This window comes from Periplaneta americana, chromosome 16 (genome assembly GCF_040183065.1).
Source record: "Periplaneta americana isolate PAMFEO1 chromosome 16, P.americana_PAMFEO1_priV1, whole genome shotgun sequence".
Taxonomy (NCBI): domain Eukaryota; kingdom Metazoa; phylum Arthropoda; class Insecta; order Blattodea; family Blattidae; genus Periplaneta; species Periplaneta americana.
Window position 1 is genome coordinate 5731240 of NC_091132.1, and position 22298 is coordinate 5753537.

Below are 22298 nucleotides of genomic sequence, written 5' to 3' on the forward strand. Positions count from 1 at the left end.
TATTGCGTATCCGAAAGCTAAATGTTTTTGTTTAAAGGAATAGTACTTCCTTTGCGATACCTTTAATACCGTGTCTCTACTGTCAGCAGAGTTGCTAGGTTTTCTGCGAGGGAAGTCAGGATATCAGAAGCTAACCTAAGACATTAGACTTGTCAACAATTTAGCCTATCATAAAATTTATAGCAGTTTTCTGCACAGTGTTCACGTGCTTTTTAATGTAACAGGCCTATTCGCCTCCGTGAGAAACACTAAAATACGAAGGACACACAATACAGTGAACACTACAATCATTTCAATTCTTTTAGTTAATATGGAGAAAAATCGTCGTAGAAATTAAGGATTATCTAACCAGTGAAATATAACACTCCTTCCTTCTTTACCGTTACATTCGTGTGCATTGCTGCAATAAAAAGCAGCACACGAAAGAACCATACTTATGCAGCTCTACCAAACAAATGGCCGCTCGTCGACTGTTCAATTTGGGAGCATAACACTAGCGCCAGTGAGCGGTCTAGTGGTTGTGGTTGTGGTTGTGGTTATGGAAGTCTATGCATTTACCCTCCACTGTAGTGCGAGATGTGCTAAGCACAGGAAAGATGTCGAAAAGGAGCAATGCGCATGCTCCAGTGACCCTTTTCACTCCCCCCGCAAGCACCGAAAACCTCATCAAACTGCTGTCCCTCTTGTGCTCACGGAAGTGTAGCCAGACAGAATAGCCAACTTATGTATTTAGTACCTAAAACTTCAGTTATTAAAATAATGTATTTAATTGCAAGCATTTCTTTTTTCTATTAGAAATTTCGTTTTTAGTCGTTGTTCTCAGTTCCATTTTCTACACATTTCTGGCATCTGCTTATGAAATTAACCATTACACTATGGGGAGAGCATGTTGATAATGTTACGGTAAAGCATGGAGGGCACTTCACTTTATTATGAGAATCTTGAGAAAGGCTAGCCCCAAATCGAGGGAAATAGCATATCTAACATTAGTGCGACCGTTAATGGAATATGGAACTACATGTTGGGATCCCTATAGAATATATCAGATAAATTCCTTAGAAAGAATCCAGTATAGGGCAGCTAAATTTGTTAAAGGTAAAAGAGAAGATGGGAACGATACGATAAAAGAACTTAAATGGGAAACTTTGGAAAACAGACGTAGGAAAACTAGAATAACATCTTTGTATAGAGCACATCTAGGTCAGAAAGCATGGGTAGACATAACGGCTCGGTTAGAAAAGCCAACGTACTATGGTAGGAACGATCATGATTTTCAAATCAAATGTAGGAAACAGAAAACGGATGTAAGTAAATTCTCATTTTTAAATAGAACTATAAATGATTGGAATGACCTACCTGCAGCGGTCTTTGAGGGCTGTCCTTCCTTAAGGAGATTCAAGAATAACTTAAAAAGTTGTGTATAAAGTGCAAATTAAAATTAAGATGACATTTAACATTTAATTTTTTAAGGTGACATGTATTTATTTAGCCTAACGAGTTACTTCCTTGGTTTGAATTGTAAATTATTTAAAAATAGCGTGTAAGAGGACCTTAGACTAGAAATGTTTAGTTTAAATGTAGTTCTGTTTATAAGTATGTATAAGGGTGTAATTATTTGACTTATTTGAACTGTTGTATCAGTGAAGCGAGGTGAGTCAGTGGAGTTATGGTTTTACAGTGCAGTGAACAGTTCCGATCAGTTATAATTTATAGCGTCAATGAAATGTGTTCTATAGTGTCAGTGAAATGTGTCCTAAAGTGTCAGTGAAATGTGTCATAGTGCCACTACAGTGAGTGAGATGAGAGTAAAGTGAAAGACTATTGAAACTTATGTAGGGCCTATACATATGTAGGTTGTATTGTAAAATTAGGTATTTTATTTATGTTTTATTATTAATTGTGGTTATTGTGTGAAATTGTTTTGTGTATTCTTATTGTATTGTGTATTGTAAATTTTATTGTGTATTGTTTATCATTTTATTTTGTACTGTTTATATTGTATATACCACTGCCACCAGGTGCTTGCCCACTTGCAGTGTAAATAAATACATACATACATACATTTTTCTCTGAGAATTAACTTACCCATGTAGATGGAACTATGCTTCGACCAAAAACAAAAATGAAATTAAAAAGACTAGGTGTACAAGAGAATCCACACACTTCAAATGAACTGAAATAATATTTGTGGTGAAGATATGTGAAAGACTCCTAAGTGATATTTTGGAGAAATTTTCCAGAGAAGTCAAACGTATTTTATCTAGAGTTTCTTCTGTGAACACAGTACGTTGTTTTCTATGCTTGTTATCTTGAACACTTCCCGCTTCACGAAATTTATTTACCAACCAATCTATGAATCGTGTTTCGACTGGAATTTTAACACCTGGGAATCTCTCTTGAAATAAATCTCCTTACAGCCCGAGCTGATTCCATACAAATCATACATACATACATAAGCACTCTTTGTGGAATAGAATACCTGTGAATTCGGACATATTAACTTAACACTATTTCTCTCTGAATAACGCCGCATAAAGAACACGTGCTTATCCTGATAAATGTTTTCTTATTAGAGAGAATACAGAAATACTCTTCTCTTCCATTCACAATAATTTCTGGTTTGACACAACAAATACGCTGTTGCGTTAAACAACCTTTAAGAAGAAATATGAAAAGAAAACTTTAAAAATAGCATTTCCTAGTCTCCTTAAGTCCCTATTTACACTTGCTTTTTTTTTTTTTTTTATTAACAGAAACATGTATGGTACATAAGTGTCAGCCTTAAAAGGCTTTTACTTTAACAGAGATGGTTAACAAGCAGGAACATTTTATATTTAATTGAGGTGACCGATCTTGACGGCAGTTGTTACTTTATACTCTTGTTGCCAGGGCTCTTATCAGAGGATTGGGGTGGTGCAGCAAGTCCTTATGAAAGTTTTCTGTAAATTTCTTTATAATGTCGTAGAATGATTCTATTTCAAGCATGTCTTGTAGTTGTTTATTGGTGGTTCTATAGTCTGCACCAGTGATAGTTAGGGATACTTTTCTCTGCATAGCATGAAGACGTCTGATAATTTGGAATTTTGCATTGCTCCAGATTTCGCAGCCATAGGTCATTTGAGATCTTATAACAGAAGTGTAAAGGATTTTTTTCAGGGGAAGTCTGATGTAAGGTGATTTCAACAATGGATATAGATGAATGAATCTGGCTAGTGCTTTGTTACGAGCTGCTTCTACATGGTGATGAAATCGAAGTTGTTTATCAAGTGTGACGCCGAGGTATTTTACAGATTGTTTATAGGAGATATCTTCGGAGAAGAGATTGAGGTGATCTGGTATTTTTGGCTTTCTTCTGGTAAAAATGATGGCTTGAGTTTTACTTATATTGACTTTTATTCTCCAGTTTCTTAGCCACATTTCCAATATTTTGAGTTGTTTTTGCATAGTATGTTGTGCGATGTTGATTGAAATGTCACTGGTGAAGTAGGTGGTGTCATCTGCGTATAATCCCATATTGCATTCAGCAATCAATGGAATATCGTGTACATAAACTGAATATAAATGCGGTGCTAAGACGGAACCCTGTGGAACTCCGGCTTTGATATTCTTGATTATTGATAATGTGCCATCCATTTTGACTTGAAAAGTTCTATCTGTTAAGAAACTATGTATTAGGTGAATAAGGCTATCATCTATTGACAGTTTAATTAATTTGAATAAAAGACCCGAGTGCCAAACTGTGTCAAAAGCGTATGCTATATCCAGAAATGTAGCTATTGTATGTTGGCCGGCTTGAAAGTTATTTGTGATATGGGTTGTGATTCTTTTAAGTTGATGAATTGTTGAGTGATGTTTCTTGAAACCGAACTGTTCGTGATGTACTTTTGATGGAATTTGAAGAATTGGTAGAAGTCTTCTTGCAATAATTTTCTCTAGAATTTTTCCTTGAATGTTCAGTAGACTAATCGGTCTTCTATTATTTGGAATCATTGGATCTTTTCTTGGTTTGGGAAAAGTGACTATGTGAGCATGTTTCCAGGCTTTAGGAAAATACTGCAATTTTAGACAAGTGTTGTATATTTTTGTAAGATATGTAGTAACATTTTTTGGAATATACACAAGCATTTCTGTTGTCACTTTATCAGGTCCTGCAGATTTCTTACGTTTGAGTTCCGCAATTATAGATTTTAACTCTGATGGTGATGTAGGAGTAATAGTATTCGTTGATGAATGGCTGAGATATTGTTGAACTTGACATTCTGTATTATCAATAAATGTCTGATTGATTGGAGAGGTATTCGGTCTAAATCTGTTTTCTAAGGAATGAGCAATAATGTTTGCTTTGTCAATTGGGGAATAATGTACTCTTCCTGCCTCGTCTTTTATTGTTGTGTTTGATATCTTTGTTGTTTTTCCTAACAATCTTTTGTGTAAGGTCCACATCTTATCTGGGTTTTCAGATATTTCCTTTACTGATGATTCAAATTGAGAAATTTTATGAAGTTTAGTTTTATTTCGGACGGCTTTGTTCAGTCTATTGTAGCATCTTTTTGACTGCGGATCACCAGTATCTTGCCATTTTTTTTTTCGTGCTCTGTGCTTTGCTTGTATGAGAAATATGAGTTCTGTATTGTCAGTTGTGTCACTGATATCTTCTTCGGAAAAGTGGGAAGCTTTGCTGTAAGAATCTAGCAAGGTATCTGAGAGAATTTTTATCCCTTCCTCAATATCTTGTGTAGTGTTTAATATTGGATTACCTGGAACAACTTCACTTAGATCATTTTTGTATTGTGACCAGTCTGTACAAGGTTTTCTGTAAGTTTTAAAAGTTCGTATAACAGCAGAAGAGGTGAAATGGACAAGAATCGGAAGATGGTCAGAGTCAAGGGCATTTATTGTTTGAACATTGCCAGGAATTACCGACGTTTTTAGGAGGAATATGTCAAGGACGCCTGGAGTTTGTTCTTCATTGTAAGGATAATGAGTAGGTAAGTTTGGAGCAATGACGCGATAATTTTCTTGATCGGCATGTTTTTGTAAAACTCTTCCTTTTGGATTAATTACTTTGGAGTTCCATATTCTGTGTTTTGCATTTAAATCTCCCCCTATGATAAATTTTGTGTGTGTTTGTGATGATGGACATTTCATTTGGTGTGAGAATTTTATTGGGAGGGAAGTACATAGCTGCTACCATCACTTCTTCATTGTTGTGCAATAGGATCTTTATTGCTGTAATTTCTGCTGATGTGAGGCCGTGAATTTGGACTGGAGTGTACGTTATATTACTCTTGATGATAACAGCTGTCCCACCACCTCTTCCATAGGGCCTGTCTGTGCGGATTATTTCGTAATTTCTAATGCTCAGTCTGTCTGTCGATTGTAAATGAGATTCACTAATAAGAGCGATGTCGATATTATTTTGCACAAGGAAATGTTGGAATTCGAAGATTTGTCTTTTTAAACCATTGGCGTTAAAAGCAATGAGCCGAAGTTCCCTGTGATTTTTCTGTTTATGGTGCTGCATGGACAGGAGTTAGAATTTCAGTTACAGCCTCAAATAATATGAACATTTTAGAAAATGTATCGGGAGCTTGTTTGAGTTTTTGCGTGACGAGTTTTAATTGGGCTACAATTCTGTTTAGTCCTAAACCTTGAATAAATGTATAGAACTCTTTGATGTCATTCATGATTTCAATTTTTGGAGTCGCTTGATTGTTGGGTGCATTAGACGACCATGCTGATGGAGGCTGAACCGATGGAAGTCGTGGGAAGTCTTTTTCATAGAATTTAAAGTGAGCTTCTCTGTTTTGCAACCTTTGTTGTTTGTTCATTTTCCTTTGTTGAAGGGCGTTTTTTTGTTGAATGGCTACTTCACATTGCCTGAAATTAGCTGTATGAGGCTGACCACAATTTGCACATTTGGGTTCGACTGAAGGTCCTTTTATTGGACATTCTGCTATTCTGTGATTTTGGCTACATTTAACACATTTGGATGGCAGATGGCATCCTGCAGAAGTGTGTCCATATTGTTGACAATTAAAACATTGGTATATTTTAGATTCTGGATTATATGATTCAATTAAAACTGGTTGATACTGAATAGCCTTCAAGTCGTATATACTCCTTCCATAATCATTGTTGGTTAGAGATACAACCCAGACTGGAATAGGACATTTAATAAATGTTCCATTTTCTTGTTTAGTGATTGTCAACTGTCTGACATTAATAACAGGGAAATCGAGGACTTGCAGTTCTTCCTGAAGTTGTTGGGCTGTAACATGAGTAGGGAGCCTTTTGATAACAATTTGAAGTGGCTTTTGAAATTTTGGTGTAAATGTGAAATAACCTATACGCTTTTCACGAAAAATATTTTGCAATTTATCAAAAGCTTCTTGCGAAGTAACATGGTATTTGGTTCCTTGTTTCTGATGGTAAATTATTTTCAGGGTGTGTCCTAATTCCTTTTCAAGTTGCCTATGATAGTCAAAGTAGTTATTATGGGATGGGAGAGTTGGAACTATAATAGGGGGAAATCTTTTCGTATTCTGTTTGTCGTTGCTTTGAGAGTAATCTTCGTTTATGGTACTTGATTCATTTGTTTGCATTTCTTCGTCTACAGTTTGGTTAAGTGGATCATAATAGTTATGTGTAGGGATGGCAGCTACAATGTGACTTTCTTTGGTAGAAATGGAATTAGTTGGAGGATTGTGGTTCTGAGATGAGTTCTCGTTACCTGATATTATGGCCGAATTTGTTGCAGTGGAGATTTGGTTTGAAGCTGTCCTCATAGTCGCTTCTGTAATTGTGATGCGTTTATATTTCTGAAGGTGTTCTTCGTCAGTTGGAAGCATTCTTTTCACTTTATCTTTTTTACTATTTACTTTTGCAAGGGGCATAACTTCCTGCCCTCTAGCCGTGAGATAAGTTTTTGGTTTTTTACTTCTTAATAAGACAAGATGAGAAGTCTCGTCTTCTACACCATGAAGCTGATTCGAATTCACATCTGAATTTGAATCCCCTTTCGGGGAACCTTGATCTGTGTCGTGTGATTTGAAAGACAGTACGATATGTAAAAGAAAAAAAAACTCGTAATTATATTAAACTATTGGATAATACCAATCTCAATGTTTGGATAGTAGTGTGTCCTTTAAAATAAAACTGTATTCACTATTTACACAAAGTTTCTCTTCTTAATATCACACAACAAATAAAAACACAATATCTAACGCTTATTAACACATACAATGCTAAACACACTTATTTAATAAGATAAATTAGTTTTTTAAATTCAGATTACGCGGTTTCAGTCAATACGCAAATAGCTGTAATACAACAATCTTACACTTGCTATCTGTCACGCAACATCAAGCGCTTTCTGTCGGCTATATGTAGCATCACCGTTTACACTTGGCAGATTTCTCGTCCGTCCACAAGTCGACGCAAGTTGTTGCGCTTTCTGTCGGCTAAATGTAGTATCACCGTTCACTCTTGGCAGATTTCTCGTCTGCTACTCGAGGCTAGTTGCTGAGCTCGAGCAACGTGTGAATGATGTGGTGAGCCTTTTAAATGAACAGAATGGATTTTAACAATAAAAAGTAGCTGTTTTAGCTTCTGCAGCTTCAAGTGTTTTGTTAGGCCGGGTGCACACAGAATCAGACGCGACGCGACGCGACGCGGCGCGGCGCCACGCTACGTTTTGCTTTACAACGCCTCGCGACAGCTTAAAACTGTCTGCTCGCGACAACTGATTTGCTGGCTGTGTGGGTTTGGAAAACTGGCCTAGGCTAGAAAATGGCGTCAATAATAGAGGACTGTCTATATGAAAAATTCTATTGTAGTTGCTTATTATTTCCTAAGGACGCAAGCTCCTAAAAATCTATACGATTGAAAGAGTCTTAAAATTAAAACGTCATTTTTTATGTTATGAGTGTTATGACTACTTCACGACTCACAATAAAGAAAAATAATATATTAAATCAATAATGAGTGATAGTTTAGAGCAGAGAATTAGGCTTACTACAAATTACACTGGTCGTCAGTCATTTTGCGCCAGACATAAAACTAACAAATTCTTAGTAATTTAGACCTCCTGAATTAAAAAATAACAAGAAAAATGTTCCATCACTTCGGGTTTTCGAGATGCACAATATAATTAAATTTTTATGCATTTAATTTAAAAATCACCGTATTTCGTGTGTAACTATTTTGTTTTACAAATGTGAAGACCCATTATGTGAAAACAAATGTAGTATATGTAGGGCACCATGATAGAAGCACTTGTAGAAAGGGAAATTATTTTATTGCCCTTCTACGAGTCTATTTGGAGGGAGTGAAACAGGTTCGCGGTATAAATTCACTTGAGTTTACCTGATTTTACTTGAGATGTGCATTTCTTACACAGTGAGCTTAATTACATTACTGTAGTTTATATCTTGCAATATATCACCATGTCAAATCCACTTCTAGAAGCGGAAATTGTTTTATTGTCCTTTTCGGTTCCATTTGGAGGGGAAGAAACAGGTTCGCCGTATGAAAACGCTTCAGTTGACCAGGATATTTCTGTGGTGTTAGTATTCTGTGTAGGACGTGTGGGCTATTTCTTTAAAGTGTGCTTTAATGATAATATTCAAAGTATGAATGGTTTATATGTGCGGATTTGAAGGTTGTAGCAATGCTTTTTGGAATGCAATTAGGCTACACAAAATTTTGCTGCTTTCTGTACGAATTGGACAGTCGCGCTCCAGATATTTTATTTTTATTTTATTTTATTGGGTTATTTTACGACGCTTTTTCACCATCTAGGTTATTTAGCGTCCGAATGAAATGAAGGTGATAATGCCGGTGAAATGAGCCCGGGGTCCAGCACCGAAAGTTACCCAGCATTTTCTCGTATTGGGTTGAGGGAAAACCCGGGAAAAAACCTCAACCAGGTAACTTTCCCCAACCGGGATTCGAACCGGGCCACCTGGTTTCGCAGCCAGACGCGCTGACCGTTACTCCACAGGTGTGGACTCGCGCTCGAGATATGCATTATAAAATAAAACGACAATCACTAGAGCCAGGGAAGAAAAATGTTATACATCAACCCCTTGTACCTCAAAGCGAAGTAATTTTACCCCTTTTACACAATAAGTTAGGGTTAATGAAGAATTTTGTTAAAGGGATAAATTATAAAACTGAAGCATTTAAAAATATCCAGGAAAAATTTCCTGCTATTAATAATCCGTGGCGCTACACCCCGTGAAGAGCCCAGACCGACCAGCCGGCTGCTGGCCTCACGTCCACATGCCAAAACAGAGGTGGACGATCATCCAACTAGAATGGTGGTATTGTGTGGTTAGCACGATGATCCCCCCAGTCCTTATATCTGGCTTTCGCAACCGGCTTTCGCTACCTATCGTAGCTCCCCAAGTGCATCACGATGCTAGGTGGGCACCGGTCCCATACATTGGCCGAAATTTCATGAGAAAATTTCTTCCCCCATGAGGACTCGGACCAGCGCGCATTCCTTAACATTTCCTGCTATTAGTGGTTCAAAAATAAAAGAGGGAGTTTTCAATGGACCACAAATTAGAGAAATAATGGACAATCACTTCGAATCTTTGCTGGAAGGAAAAGAGACAGCCGTCTGGATTGCATTCAAGGAGGTTGAATTAATTTTCTGGATAACTGTAGAAGTGAGAACTATGAAGAACTAGTGAAAAATTTACTGTTGGCGTATTAAACTAGGGGTTGTAAAATTTCCCTGAAAATTCACTTCCTTCACTCACATCTTGACTTTTTTTCCCTAGAATTGTGCGATTTCAGTGATGAGCATGATGAGCGCTTCCATCAAGAAATTTCAACTATGGAAAAAAGATACCAATGACAATGGAGTACCAATATGCTAGCAGACTATTGTTGGACTTTAGCTCGTGATGTACCTGATGCCTAGTGTAAAAGAAAATGGAGAAAAAGAAAGCTGTAATCTTCTGAACAGCCTTATTGTCATTATATAAAACAATATTTTGAATAGATATAAATTCCAAAATTTCTCAAAAACCGTAACCAACAACTGTTTTTATTGTCATATTCGTGTTCAGGAGGCTCAAATTATGTAGAAAACATATATCACATGTCTAGCGCAAAAAAAAAAGTTAACATTTGTTACGCAGTGTTATTATCATAAATTATGATTCACCTGGTGCTTTCATCTCATTTGCAATTTTTCACATATTTTCAGAAACCACATTATTCTCGTGATATTGTTTCAAAGATTGTACAGAATATATCTTTCCTGTACTAAATCAACTAATTTATCCGCATCGAGCTCCATTATGAAAAATGTGCACTACACAACAATAGTATTTTTTGTAGATAATGAAAGCGTGCAATCATAGCCACTACTAACGCATGCGCAGTACACGGCCGCTATCAGACTGTCTCCTCGCGACGAACTTCTAGCAGTCATTCGAAGCTGTCTCTTCGTGTCGCCTTGTGTCTCCTCGCGACCGTCGCGCCGCTTCTGATTCTGTGTGCACCGCACCATAAGAAATCAATGGGAGACAAGTACCACGAGACAAAATGTCGCGTCGCGCCGCGCCGCGTCTGATTCTGTGTGCACCCGGCCTTAGCTTGCACTAATGAGAAGCAAAAAAAAAAAAAAAAAGAGAGAGAGAGAGAGAGACTGGGAAAGGAGATGGAGGTCCAGAAGGCAGGAGAAAGGGTTATTCCATGTTCTCAGTAAATATTTCAAACTGGAACAAAATTGTCCAATAGATATTTATTATATTAAAATGAATTGAAAGTTTAATTTTTTTTCTTGCATATTGACTTCCGATATTCTTTATTTTTGTTTTGATGTCAGAGGGACGAACTGACTCCAAATAAACTCCAGTGCATTTTAACTCCGAATCCTATTGTGATAGTCCTTATTTCTGATGTCATAAAAGTATGGAAATTCCTCGTAAAGCTTGATTAATTTCATTACTTGGTTTTTGTTCCATTCTGACATGATGCTACAAAGCGCGAGGAAACAGAGAAACAGCTGATTAAAAGTTGTCTGCTACTGCTTTTCCGAACCATGTTCGGGTCCTGTCGCGTCAATTCGGCTGGCCCACCTAGGAAATGTCGCACAGAAATAGAAACAGCTTCTACTCAGCAGATGTCGAAAGGAAAGGAACGAAATCCGTACTGCGCATGCGCCCGCGCTGTAAGTGGAACGACAAATAGCAAGTGTAAATAGGGACTAGGAGATGTATCACAGTCTACTATATACAGTCGCGAAGCTTGAGGTGTTTTTTTTGCAAATCTCGTGATAAAGCGCTCCAAGCGGTTAGCAACTAGAAACAATAGACTGTCCATGGTCGACTTTGGACTGTGTCGTATTTCTATCGAGTGCTAGCTCGTTGCGTATTTCACATTGATGCTTGTGAAATGTTCGTTATTGGTTGTAATGAAAATGTTAATGGCTAAAATATAATAATTTGAATAATAATATGGGACAAGGAGGAGATGTTTGTAGTGCTATAAATTGTAGCAACAGTAAGAGAAAGAGGCCAGAGTTATCCTTTTTCCGATTTCCGAAAGATTCAGAAAGGTTCCTGGGTTTCCACAAGAATGCTGTGCAGAAACAAAACTCTTAATTTTGAAGTTCTTTGCGACTGTTAGAATACATTATATCCTTAAATTTCACAATGAAATGTTTCAGTCTAATCGAAAGGACATTAGATACCGGTTAAAGTTCTGTCACTTGGGCTGCTAAATTTCCAGAGAAATAAAGGTTAGGTCTACGTTTTATTTCCGAGGATATATTTTTAATTGCAGCTATTAATTTTGTTATTATTTTATGTGTTATTTTACTAAAGACGTAAAAAAATTAAGTTTGTCTTGATGAAATTTATTGATCACGTTTTATTTTCAATTCTGGTGGGATTATTATTGCTTAGGCCAACTTTTTTTTTCAAAGGACATGTTTTTAATTATAGCTGTTAATTTTGTTGTTATTTTTATTTGTTGCTTTACTAGAGACGTAGGAAAAGTCTGTTATAATAAAATTTATTGATCACGTGTTATTTCCAATTCTGGTGTGATTATTATTGCTTAACCTCATCCCACTTTGTTAACTACGTAAGCCTACACTACAAGTACCGGTACACGTAAGTTACTCCATTAATTCATATTTCCATCATTATTGTTGTAAAGGGAAATGCAAATTAATATTTATTGGTTTCATAGTTAATTATCACTATAATCTTGAATGAGTGAAGCTATTATAGTAAATTCCAGTTCGTTTCGCACAAACAAGAATTAAATTTACTTATTTCTTGCAGGTATCTTCGAGTTTATGGTGGAATTTAATATACTTCATTAAAATAATAAATTAACTTTATGCATTTAATATTTCAATAATGGAAGGAAGGTGTTAATTTTTCCAAAAGAACACGACAACGAAAGTGTAAAATATTTTGTCGCCTGCTAGGACAGATCTGCGATGATAAGGCGATAGTAGCGATCCTAGTGGTGGGCAACTACCCATGTTTGCATTTTTACTACATATTGAGCTTCGCGACTGTATATAGTAGACTGTGATTATATAAAGAATGGACACTGAGCGAATTTTCCTGTATTTTGTTTCTCTGTGCACCAGCGTTTAGTTCTACTTTCAAGCGCTAGAGGTTAGTGTAATCGAGCATAGGCTAAGATAATAATTGAGAATAGAGTTGAGACACAGGATTCAAATATCGCCTACCTACTAGTTCGTCACTGAGAAATAAGGAAAAGCTGCTAACTTGAATTTATTTTAAGCAAAGCGTTAAGGCACAGTTTACTATATACAGTCGCGAAGCTTGAGGTGATTTTTTGCAAATCTCGTGATAAAGCGCTCCAAGCGGTTAGCAACTAGAAACAATAGACTGTCCACGGTCGACTTTGGACTGCGTCGTATTTCCATCGAGTGCTAGCTCGTTGCGCTTTTCACATTGATGCTTGTGAAATGTTCGTTATTGGTTGTAATGGAAATGTTAATGGCTAAAATACAATAATTGGAATAATAATATTTTACTAGAGACGTAGAAAAATTAAGTGTGTTTTAATGAAATTTATTGATCACGTTTTATTTTCAATTCTGGTAGGATTATTATTGCTTAGGCCTACTTTCTTTTTTCAAAGGGTATGTTTTTAATTATAGCTGTTAATTTTGTTGTTATTTTTATTTGTTACTTTACTAGAGACGTAGAAAAAGTCTGTTACAATAAAATTTATTGATCACGTTTTATTTCCAATTCTGGTGTGATTATTATTGCTTAACCTCATCCCACTTTGTTAACTACGTAAGCCTACACTACAAGTACCGGTACACGTAAGTTACTCCATTACTTCATATTTCCATTATTATTATTGTAAAGGGAAATGCAAATTAATATTTATTGGTTTCATAGTTAATTATCGCTATAATCTTGAATGAGTGAAGCGATTATAGTAAATTTCAGTTCGTTTTGCACAAACAAAAATAATATTAACCTATTTCTTGCAGGTATCTTCGAGTTTATGGTGGAATTTAATATATTTCATTAAAATAATAAATTAACTTTGTGCATTTAATATTTCAATAATGGAAGGAAGGTGTTAATATTTCCAAAAGAACATAACGAAAGTGTAACATATTTTGTCGTCTACTAGGAGAGAGATCTGCGATGATGAGGCGATAGTAGCGATTCTAGTGGTGGGCAACTACCCATGTTTGCATTTTTTACTACTTATTGAGCTTCGCGACTGTATATAGTAGACTGTGGATGTATCATGTTTAAAAATGCATCTCAAAAATAAATAATTAAGGATCTACAAGTTATTATTTTTTGCTGCCCAGATTCCTGATTTGGACTGTGTGCTTGAGTGGAGGACGCGAAGTTAACTACCCGCCATTGGATTAAATAGTATTTTCAATTCCCGAGTATTAACATTATTTTCTTCAATTGTGTACATTCAATTGTCCTTTCACTTACGAACTTGGAGCAAAGTAATCTAATTCGATAGAAGAAATGCGTGTTAGTGAGTTGGCAATGTAAGGCACAAAAAAAAAATGCTTTAAATATGATGTAGTTACTAGTTGCAGCTACTAGTGAAATGCACTTGCCTGTTGATTAACCATTTCCTGTACTTCGCTTTTATTTTGCTGGTAATAGTTGAAGTGTTCTGGATTTAGTGTCTGTTCACAAATGGAAATATCATCTTCATCCATCATTATATACCTCATGATTGCTTCTTCACGAAATGTGCACTGTAAATTATAGACAAAGAAAAATAGTTAGGTACAAAGACAAACTATAATGAAATTCATTCTGTACATTTTCGACTGCACTCAAATATATACTATTTTCGCTGTACGAAAAATCCTGATGTAAACATAAGCACGTTGCTGTCATACCCGTGATTGGCTCCCAGTCGAAACACTTACATGACGCAGGAAAATATAGTTAGTATTTGGAAATCATAATCTTGTATTATTTGGAAATAAAAAACTGAATTGTAGTTGTTAAATACGATGAAACATTTAACTTCACTCATGTGTAAAACGCTGTGTAAAAGAAAACCTACTTTTATATTTTGTTATGTACTATGAACGCGGATGAATACCAACAGTAATAGCGAGGTAGTCTGTTCTTGTAACAAGCTGGCGTCACTTGAGCTCGTAGATGCTGACGTAAGCACGTAGTACCGAAGTATGGCTTCTGTATCCTCAACTGTCCATTGTGAAGACATAAGATTTGAAAATAATTTAATTGTAGTAATTATAAAGTAAATGTTTCCTCAGCAAACGAATGCGTAGTAGTGAGGTTAGGCCTACTTGATGAGTAACGGGAAATGTTTAACATGAAACAGAATGTACAGCAGTAGGTGGGAACACGTACTGAGAATCTATGGCGCCAAACGGTGGCCAATGAAGCCTCACTTCAATCACGTGCTATTGTTTACATTAGGATTTTTCTTACAGCGAAAAGATTATATATGATACTATGTATGCAGATGATACAGCTATTTATGCAACAAATCGCAACATTAACATAACCTCAAATCACCTTCAGGAAGCCTTACACATCATATGCCCTTGGCTTGAAAACTGGCGCATCGCACTGAACTACAATAAATGCGAAGCAATGATATTTACTTTGTGTCGTCCTGCTAATCCTCCATGCATAAATCTTTCAACCAACGTGATACCATGGAAACCAAAGGATGAAGCTGTAAGATATCTTGGAGTGCACTTAGCAGTGGCGTAGCATGAAATTTTGAGCAGGGGAAGCTAACTAAAGTTGTCTTTCATGCAATATGAGAAAACGTATTACAAAAATACAGTCTTAAATAAATAGTAGTCAATGTCAAGTCAGCAGTCGAAGATTGGTTGGAACATCGTAAGTAACACCAATAAGGCATGACCTCAAATGATACGTAATAAAATATGATTTCACGGTTTACACATATCTCTTAACAAATAGACACGTATACGTATAACATTAGCTCACTCCCTGTCATACTTAGAGAAATCACAATATTAGTATCATTACGTAAGTATGCGTCTGTCTTTTGGTTGTGTCCTTCATTGACAGCAAGGGAGTCGGTCATTTGTTTTTTTAAATCACACTTTTTTTCGTAAGTCAGTCTTGATAATACAATTGTCCTAAAAAAATTCAAGTAAATTAATGTCAGGAACTGTTATTTCGCTCATTATTTATTATATCAGCCACAATGCACACTAACACTTCAACTGAACACAACTGACGAAAAGGGATAACTCGGAAACTACTTATTTTAAATGTTAAAGCTAGCTTCTTGCGAACCTTGCGACTAGGGTACCGGTAGTTTAGTTAGAAAGGGATGGAAAATCTGTGGGGTGGATTACACAGAAGAAACCGGTCTGCTTGGAAGCTGGTGTGTGCAGGCTTCTTGTTTACTGCTGCATCTCAAATCATCCTGAGCTGCCTCATCACAACATTTAAAGCGTAAATATAAATTCTATTAAAATTGATAAATAATTTTCTCCATAAAATGCAGGTTTATTATGAAATCATTATTAACTGGGGAAGCTAAGCTTTTTAGCTTACATTGACGCTACGTCACTGGCACTTAGATCGCCGTCTATTTATTTATTTTTATTTTAGTAGGTTATTTTACGACGCTTTCTCAACAGCTTAGGTTATTTAGCGTGTGTCGCCGTCTGTCATGGAAACATCACATCAACAACAAACTTACAATGGCCTACTCAAGACTCGCTAAATTATATCCGCTCCTCAACAAGAAATCAACTCTAAAGCTACAAAATTGCATGCTACTTTACACATCTCTATTACGACCTCTACTGCTTTATGCCTGTCCTGTCTGGGGAGGAGCTGCAATAAGTGAAATCAAACACATCCAGTCATTTCAAAATACAGTCCTACGAATTTCACTCAATTCTCCTTGGTTTGTCCGTAACAGCCAACTACACAGAGAAACTGGTATTGACACAATTAAACAGTTTATTCATTCACAAGCTAAGAAGTTCTATAACAACCTAGAAAATGTTCCAGGCGCCATACACTACTCTCTCGGAAGGAAGTCCACATTTCCCACCAGAATCAAGAGCCGACTTCTAATGGACCTCATATTATAATCAAAATTCATCATCACACCAACCTATGTAAATAATTATTTATTAACAATTATTTTTGTTCATTGATGAGCCCTATCTAGGCTGCCCTCAATTCAGTGTCATATATTGTATTTATATTTTTTAGAAATGATCTGTATAGCGCTAAATGCGCTGATCGATCAATAAATTGTTAAAAAAAAATAGATATGATTAAGTACGTACTTCAATTTACAATATATTTACAAGTTTTAATCATCGCAATAGGTAATACATTCTTAACATTCTATAGAATCACGTAGTATTGCTTAATATATCATATCTGTCACGTGTTTACTTTCAGGAACCAAATGCACTAAAACGATGCTGAATGTAAGTTAGGGGCTACATCTTGTTTTACTTCCAAACAAGACTAAGTATATAAGAAATGTTTTTATTTTATTTTATTGGGTTATTTTACGACGCTGTATCAACATCTAGGTTATTTAGCGTCTGAATGAAATGAAGGTGATAATGCCGGTGAAATGAGTCCGAGGTCCAGCACCGAAAGTTACCCAACATTTGCTCGTATCGGGTTGAGGGAAAACCCCGGAAAAAAAACCTCAACCCCAACCAGGTAACTTGCCCCAACCGGGATTCGAACCCGGGCCACCTGGTTTCGCGGCCAGACGCGCTGACCGTTACTCCACAGGTGTGGACTATAAGAAATGTTAGTTAAACAAAGTAGTCCTATTTATACATAAAACTTTTAAAGTATTGGAAGTGCTTTTAAGAACCATTTTGAGACCCAGTGAAGTAGATGCAGTTGAAAAAGGTGAATATTTATGGATTAAGCCTGTAAGTCTTTTATGAACATTTAAAGCATTTACGTATCTCTTTCTTTCTTACTTACTTACTGGCTTTTAAGGAACCCGGAGGTTCATTGCCGCCCTCACATACGTCCGCCATTGATCCCTATCCTGAGCAAGATTAATCCAGTCTCTATCGTCATATCCCACCTCCCTCAAATACATTTTAATATTATCTTCCCATCTACGCCTCGGCCTCCCTAAAGGTCTTTTCCATCCGGCCTCCCAACTAACACTCTATATGCATTTCTGGATTCGCCCATACGTGCTACATGCCCTGCCCAACTCAAACGTCTGGATTTAATGTTCCTAATTATGTCGGGTGAAGAATACAATGCGTGCAGTTCTGCGTTGTGTAACTTTCTCCATTCTCCTGTAACTTCATCCCTCTTAGCCCCAAATATTTCCCTAAGCACTTTATTCTCAAACACCCTTAACCTCTGTTCCTCTCCCAAAGTGAAAGTCCAAGTTTCACAACCGTAAAGAACAACCGGTAATATAACTGATCCCTTTCTTTGTACTTCAATTATCTGAAAATCTCCCAAAAAACTTTCAGTAATACAGATTTTTATTTTAGTTGGTTATTTAATGACGCTGTATCAACTACTAGGTTATTTAGCGTCGATGAGATTGGTGATAGCGAGATGATATTTGGCGAGATGAGGCCGAGGATTCGCCATAGATTACCTGGCATTAACATTACGGTTGAGGAAAACCTATATTAAACTCCTGTTAAACGTGCATTTACAGATAAAGTTGTTCAATGTTGGCCATGTTATGACTAAGAATGTGACGTCGCGCCCTAGCCTGTCTTTCTCGTTAGCCATGGGTACATTACAGAGCCTTCTTTAGTTACAAGCCGGGGCATGGGTAGGTTTGGCAGCCCAGAGTGGAGGCGGGAGATTTTAAAGTGATATTGTGTTTGCTCATTGCTTTCGTTATACGTAACGCGTATTTTTTCAATATTACTTCATGCACAAAGGTAAGATCAAGATTCAGAGTAGTGATGTAAATTATTACGGGTTCGAAAATAGTGTTTTATTGCAATCAATTAGCTATACTTCAGAATACGGCGTAAGTAGGCTACTTACATACAAAGGCTGCCACTTAAAATAATTACAAAAAACATGTTTTTATTGATAGTACGAAGGTAAATAAATAAATAAAAAAGATATTCCTTGCACCGAAAATAATAAAATCAATAATGCAATAAAGACGTAAGTTCCTACGCAGTATTCTTAAGTTCCATTCAGTTAACAAATTTGTGGCTAGCAAATTGTCAATGTTTTGCGACTTAATGGTGTTTCATCTGTTTCAATGGTGTTTGGTTTTAACCTGCCACTGTCACCATAACGTTAATGTTCTGAATTATTTGTTGTCAACTTTTTCTAATATAATCTTAAATAACTACAGGAAACAAGTTAAAAATGTAAACTATGCGAAAAAAAAACATAAAAAATTACAAACAAAGGAAACTATCGACATATAACAAGATATAAGAATGCAAATACAGTTAGGCCAATGAGTATATAGGTCTACGAAAAAGTGCAGAAACATATCTTTAATATAGGCTATGTAACATAACACATTATTATCTACTAAATATGTGCCAATTAGCCTAAACTGAGCGAACTTTAATCTTGTAAATACGAAGTGAAAAGAAAACACTTTTACAACTAATTACAAAGAAAAATAAACAAGCTTTGGAAATCAACACAGTTATATACATCTACAAACTACAAATGGTTGTGACAAACAGCAGGTATTGTGAGTCTTCAACAGAACTACTGAACTTCTGGTGGGAACAGAAAATAGGTATTTGCAGCTGAGCGACTTTATTGATACACAGCAGGCGAGATCCTACAACTTTCCCTTGAACAACATTTCTGCCGGACTACAAACCACAAGACTATAAAAATACAGTTTATAAAATATTTGATGTCTACAAGAATGGTAAATCTCTTTCTGTCATTATTAATAACAGTAAAAATTGTCAAAGACTGCAGCCATATTATTTTCATTTACTGTCTTGTTTTTATCGCCAGCCACTTATAATTTAAAAAAAATAAAAACATACTTGTTTTTTTATTGATGGTACAAGGCAAAATCAATAAATACTTAAAGAAATGTTACTTGTACCAAAAATAAATAAAATAATGACGTATTTTCGCAATACCCTATTCCAATCAATTAACCATTATGTGGCTAGTAAATTGACAGTGTTTTGCCGCTTAATGTTGTTTCACCTCTGACATGAAAAGTGTAGGATATCACATGCATTTTAATTTCATGTGATTATGTCGTGCTTTTCTATAAATATTTCAGATGTCCAGGAAGCCAGTTTTAGTTTGAACCTGGCCAGTCATCATAACAAATACTGTTATCCTAAATTATTTGTTATAAACTTTTAAAAATATAATTTTAAATAAATATAACTACACAAAACAAGCTAAGAATGTGAATTATGCAAATAGGCCTAAAATAAAATGTGAACAGAAGAAACTATTGACATTCCTATCATAATAAAAGTATGAGGATATAAATACAGTTAAGCCAAGTAAGATGTAAATACAGTTAAGCCAAGTAAAACAATTTATGAATAAATGAAAACACATCCCCTCAACATAATACGTAACAAAACGCAACATTATCTATTAAGTACATGTATGTATCAATTAGCGTAAACTCAGTGGACTTTAGCTGTAAATACGAAGTGGGTGAATGTAGAGTATCCAACGCCCACTGAACGAATATTTCACTTTTATCACTGCCAATGTTGCGCTATAATCGTATATGCAAGGTAGGCTATAACAAAAACCTAAACTAACCAAACCTAACCTGTCAAAGAAGCAACAAGTTATACTAAATATGTGTAAAATTGGCCTATGTCTCTATAGTGGGCGGGACATAAGTAACATTGACCCAAAACTGCAACATTTATGGGATCACAAAACAGCTGTTTACAATGACTTTGAAAACAAACGGCGTAACTTTATTGATATAGCAGGCGAGACCCAACAATTTGACTAGAATTCTGATACACACAAATCACAAATAAGAATATAAAAATGTGGTTATACAATATTTAATAGAATAGTCAATTACTTTGTCATCCATAACCGTAAAAGTTCCCAAAGACTGCAACCATCTTATTTTCATTTACTGTCTTGTTTTTTTATCACCAACACGCATTTAGTTTATAATACATCAACAATTAACGTTTGGTACGACCGCAAACATAATTCCATCGACACACACTTATATTGTAACATTAATTTACATTGGAAATCGGCATTAGCACAAACACGTGTTTTGTACGGTCAGCCCCCGGGTGACAGTTAATTACAGTGTTGCCGACGTAACTAAAGAAGGCTCTGATAGACCTCAATGGGTAAAACAGCTGACACATCAAACATATAACGATCGATCACGCGCTTCGCGTATTGAGATCGTATTGAATACGATACCCGTTTTCATGGAACTCAATCCGTATTGAATAGGATCCGATCCCATTTTAGGCGTATCGACCTTGAGACTCAGATCGTTTTGAATTCTCGTTTTCATGGAAGTTTCAATATGGTAACCGTATTCAGATCGATCTGAACACTCCATAAAAACGTAATAAATGAATAAATAAATACACACACACAGGCTTAACAGACCACTCAACAAGTCATTTAAACTTTCTGATGGCGTTTCTACTATTACAAAATAAGCTATGAATCGTTTGAAGAATACTCACCAAATAACTCACCACAGCAAACAAATTCCAATATCCTTTTCCTCACACCTCAACGCCTACCACTAAACTCAAAACTGATTGGACAAATGTAACGCAAGTATGCAGGGCAAAGTCGAGTTATACCTCGGGAATGTTCACCAGTGTAACCAACGCGTGTGTGAGAAATAAGCTTTACACGAAGTTCAGAAAGTCTGCGCTGGGTGGAGCACCAACCAACCAACATCTTGTTGCACTGAAAGTCTACATGAACGGAGATCAAGCTGACTTGTTTTTGACTCCTCATTTAATTTATAATCACATTGAAATTGTTCAGTCTAGTTTCTTTTCTAATCTCTCAGTGACGAGTTCTCAGAGGAAACAGGGTTGCCAACCGTATGATCTGGATCGTATCCTAGATCTTATACGTAACAGATAACTCTTCGCTACGTTAAAATCGGCAGCACTTTGAAGAGAACAACCGCCAGGATCGCCACCCGTCCGCCGTAAACGAACACGAGATGGCAGCACAGTCGCTAATGCAATTCAAATGGGAATTATGACGTGACTTCTCATGTAACAACTAGATGGCAGCTTAGTAAACCTGACAAAAGTTGTTAACCTCAAAGCCTATAAGCCCGACATATCTATTACATATATGATCTAGGGTCGTATGTACGATAATTTGGTATCGTACTGAGAGGATAAAAAGAAGTATCGTACGATCCAACCATTGAGCTCTATCACTGCCATCGTGATCTAGACCAGGCCGTAATGCAGGTTGTGTGACGTCATTCGATGAGTCGGGCTTTTCTATTTGAGTATACGGAGCTGAGAGAAAGATATTACTTTATAGCGTGTCGGCGCTCAATTTTATTTAGTGTAATGTGTGTATAAGACCCCTTCACACTTCTTATTGCATAATATGTTGCAGAAATAATTACAAAACTGTGTTATTTTAATGTGAACGGAGTTTTACATGGTAACATAACCTGGTTGCATCAACATTTTAAGTTTGGAATAGAAGCTATTTTGAGATTTAATAAAGAAGAATTATTTATATTGTGATTTTAATTTAGCACGTCTACCTTCCTTACTTGTAGGTACAATATTTACCACAGTCCCTCCT

The 22298-nt window shown here is 36.1% G+C and overlaps 1 protein-coding gene across 5 annotated transcripts in view; it reads right to left on the reverse strand.

Moving 5' to 3' along the window:
• The window catches only part of LOC138691204 (uncharacterized), a 62335-nt gene extending 40567 nt beyond the window's left edge, over positions 1–21768 (reverse strand). Inside the window, exons 1-2 of one of the 5 annotated variants that reach the window (XM_069812995.1) lie at positions 21194–21763; positions 14114–14257 (exon numbers count right to left, since the gene is read on the reverse strand). In XM_069812995.1, coding sequence (XP_069669096.1) covers positions 14114–14233 — 120 coding nt within the window. In that variant the 5' untranslated portion in view covers positions 14234–14257; positions 21194–21763. Of the gene's footprint in view, positions 1–2479; positions 2720–14113; positions 14258–20556; positions 20845–21193 lie in introns of those variants that run through there. The other 4 variants (XM_069812997.1, XM_069812994.1, XM_069812998.1 and 1 more) reach the window with 4 other exon arrangements.
• Between the last annotated feature and the right edge of the window lie 530 nt (positions 21769–22298).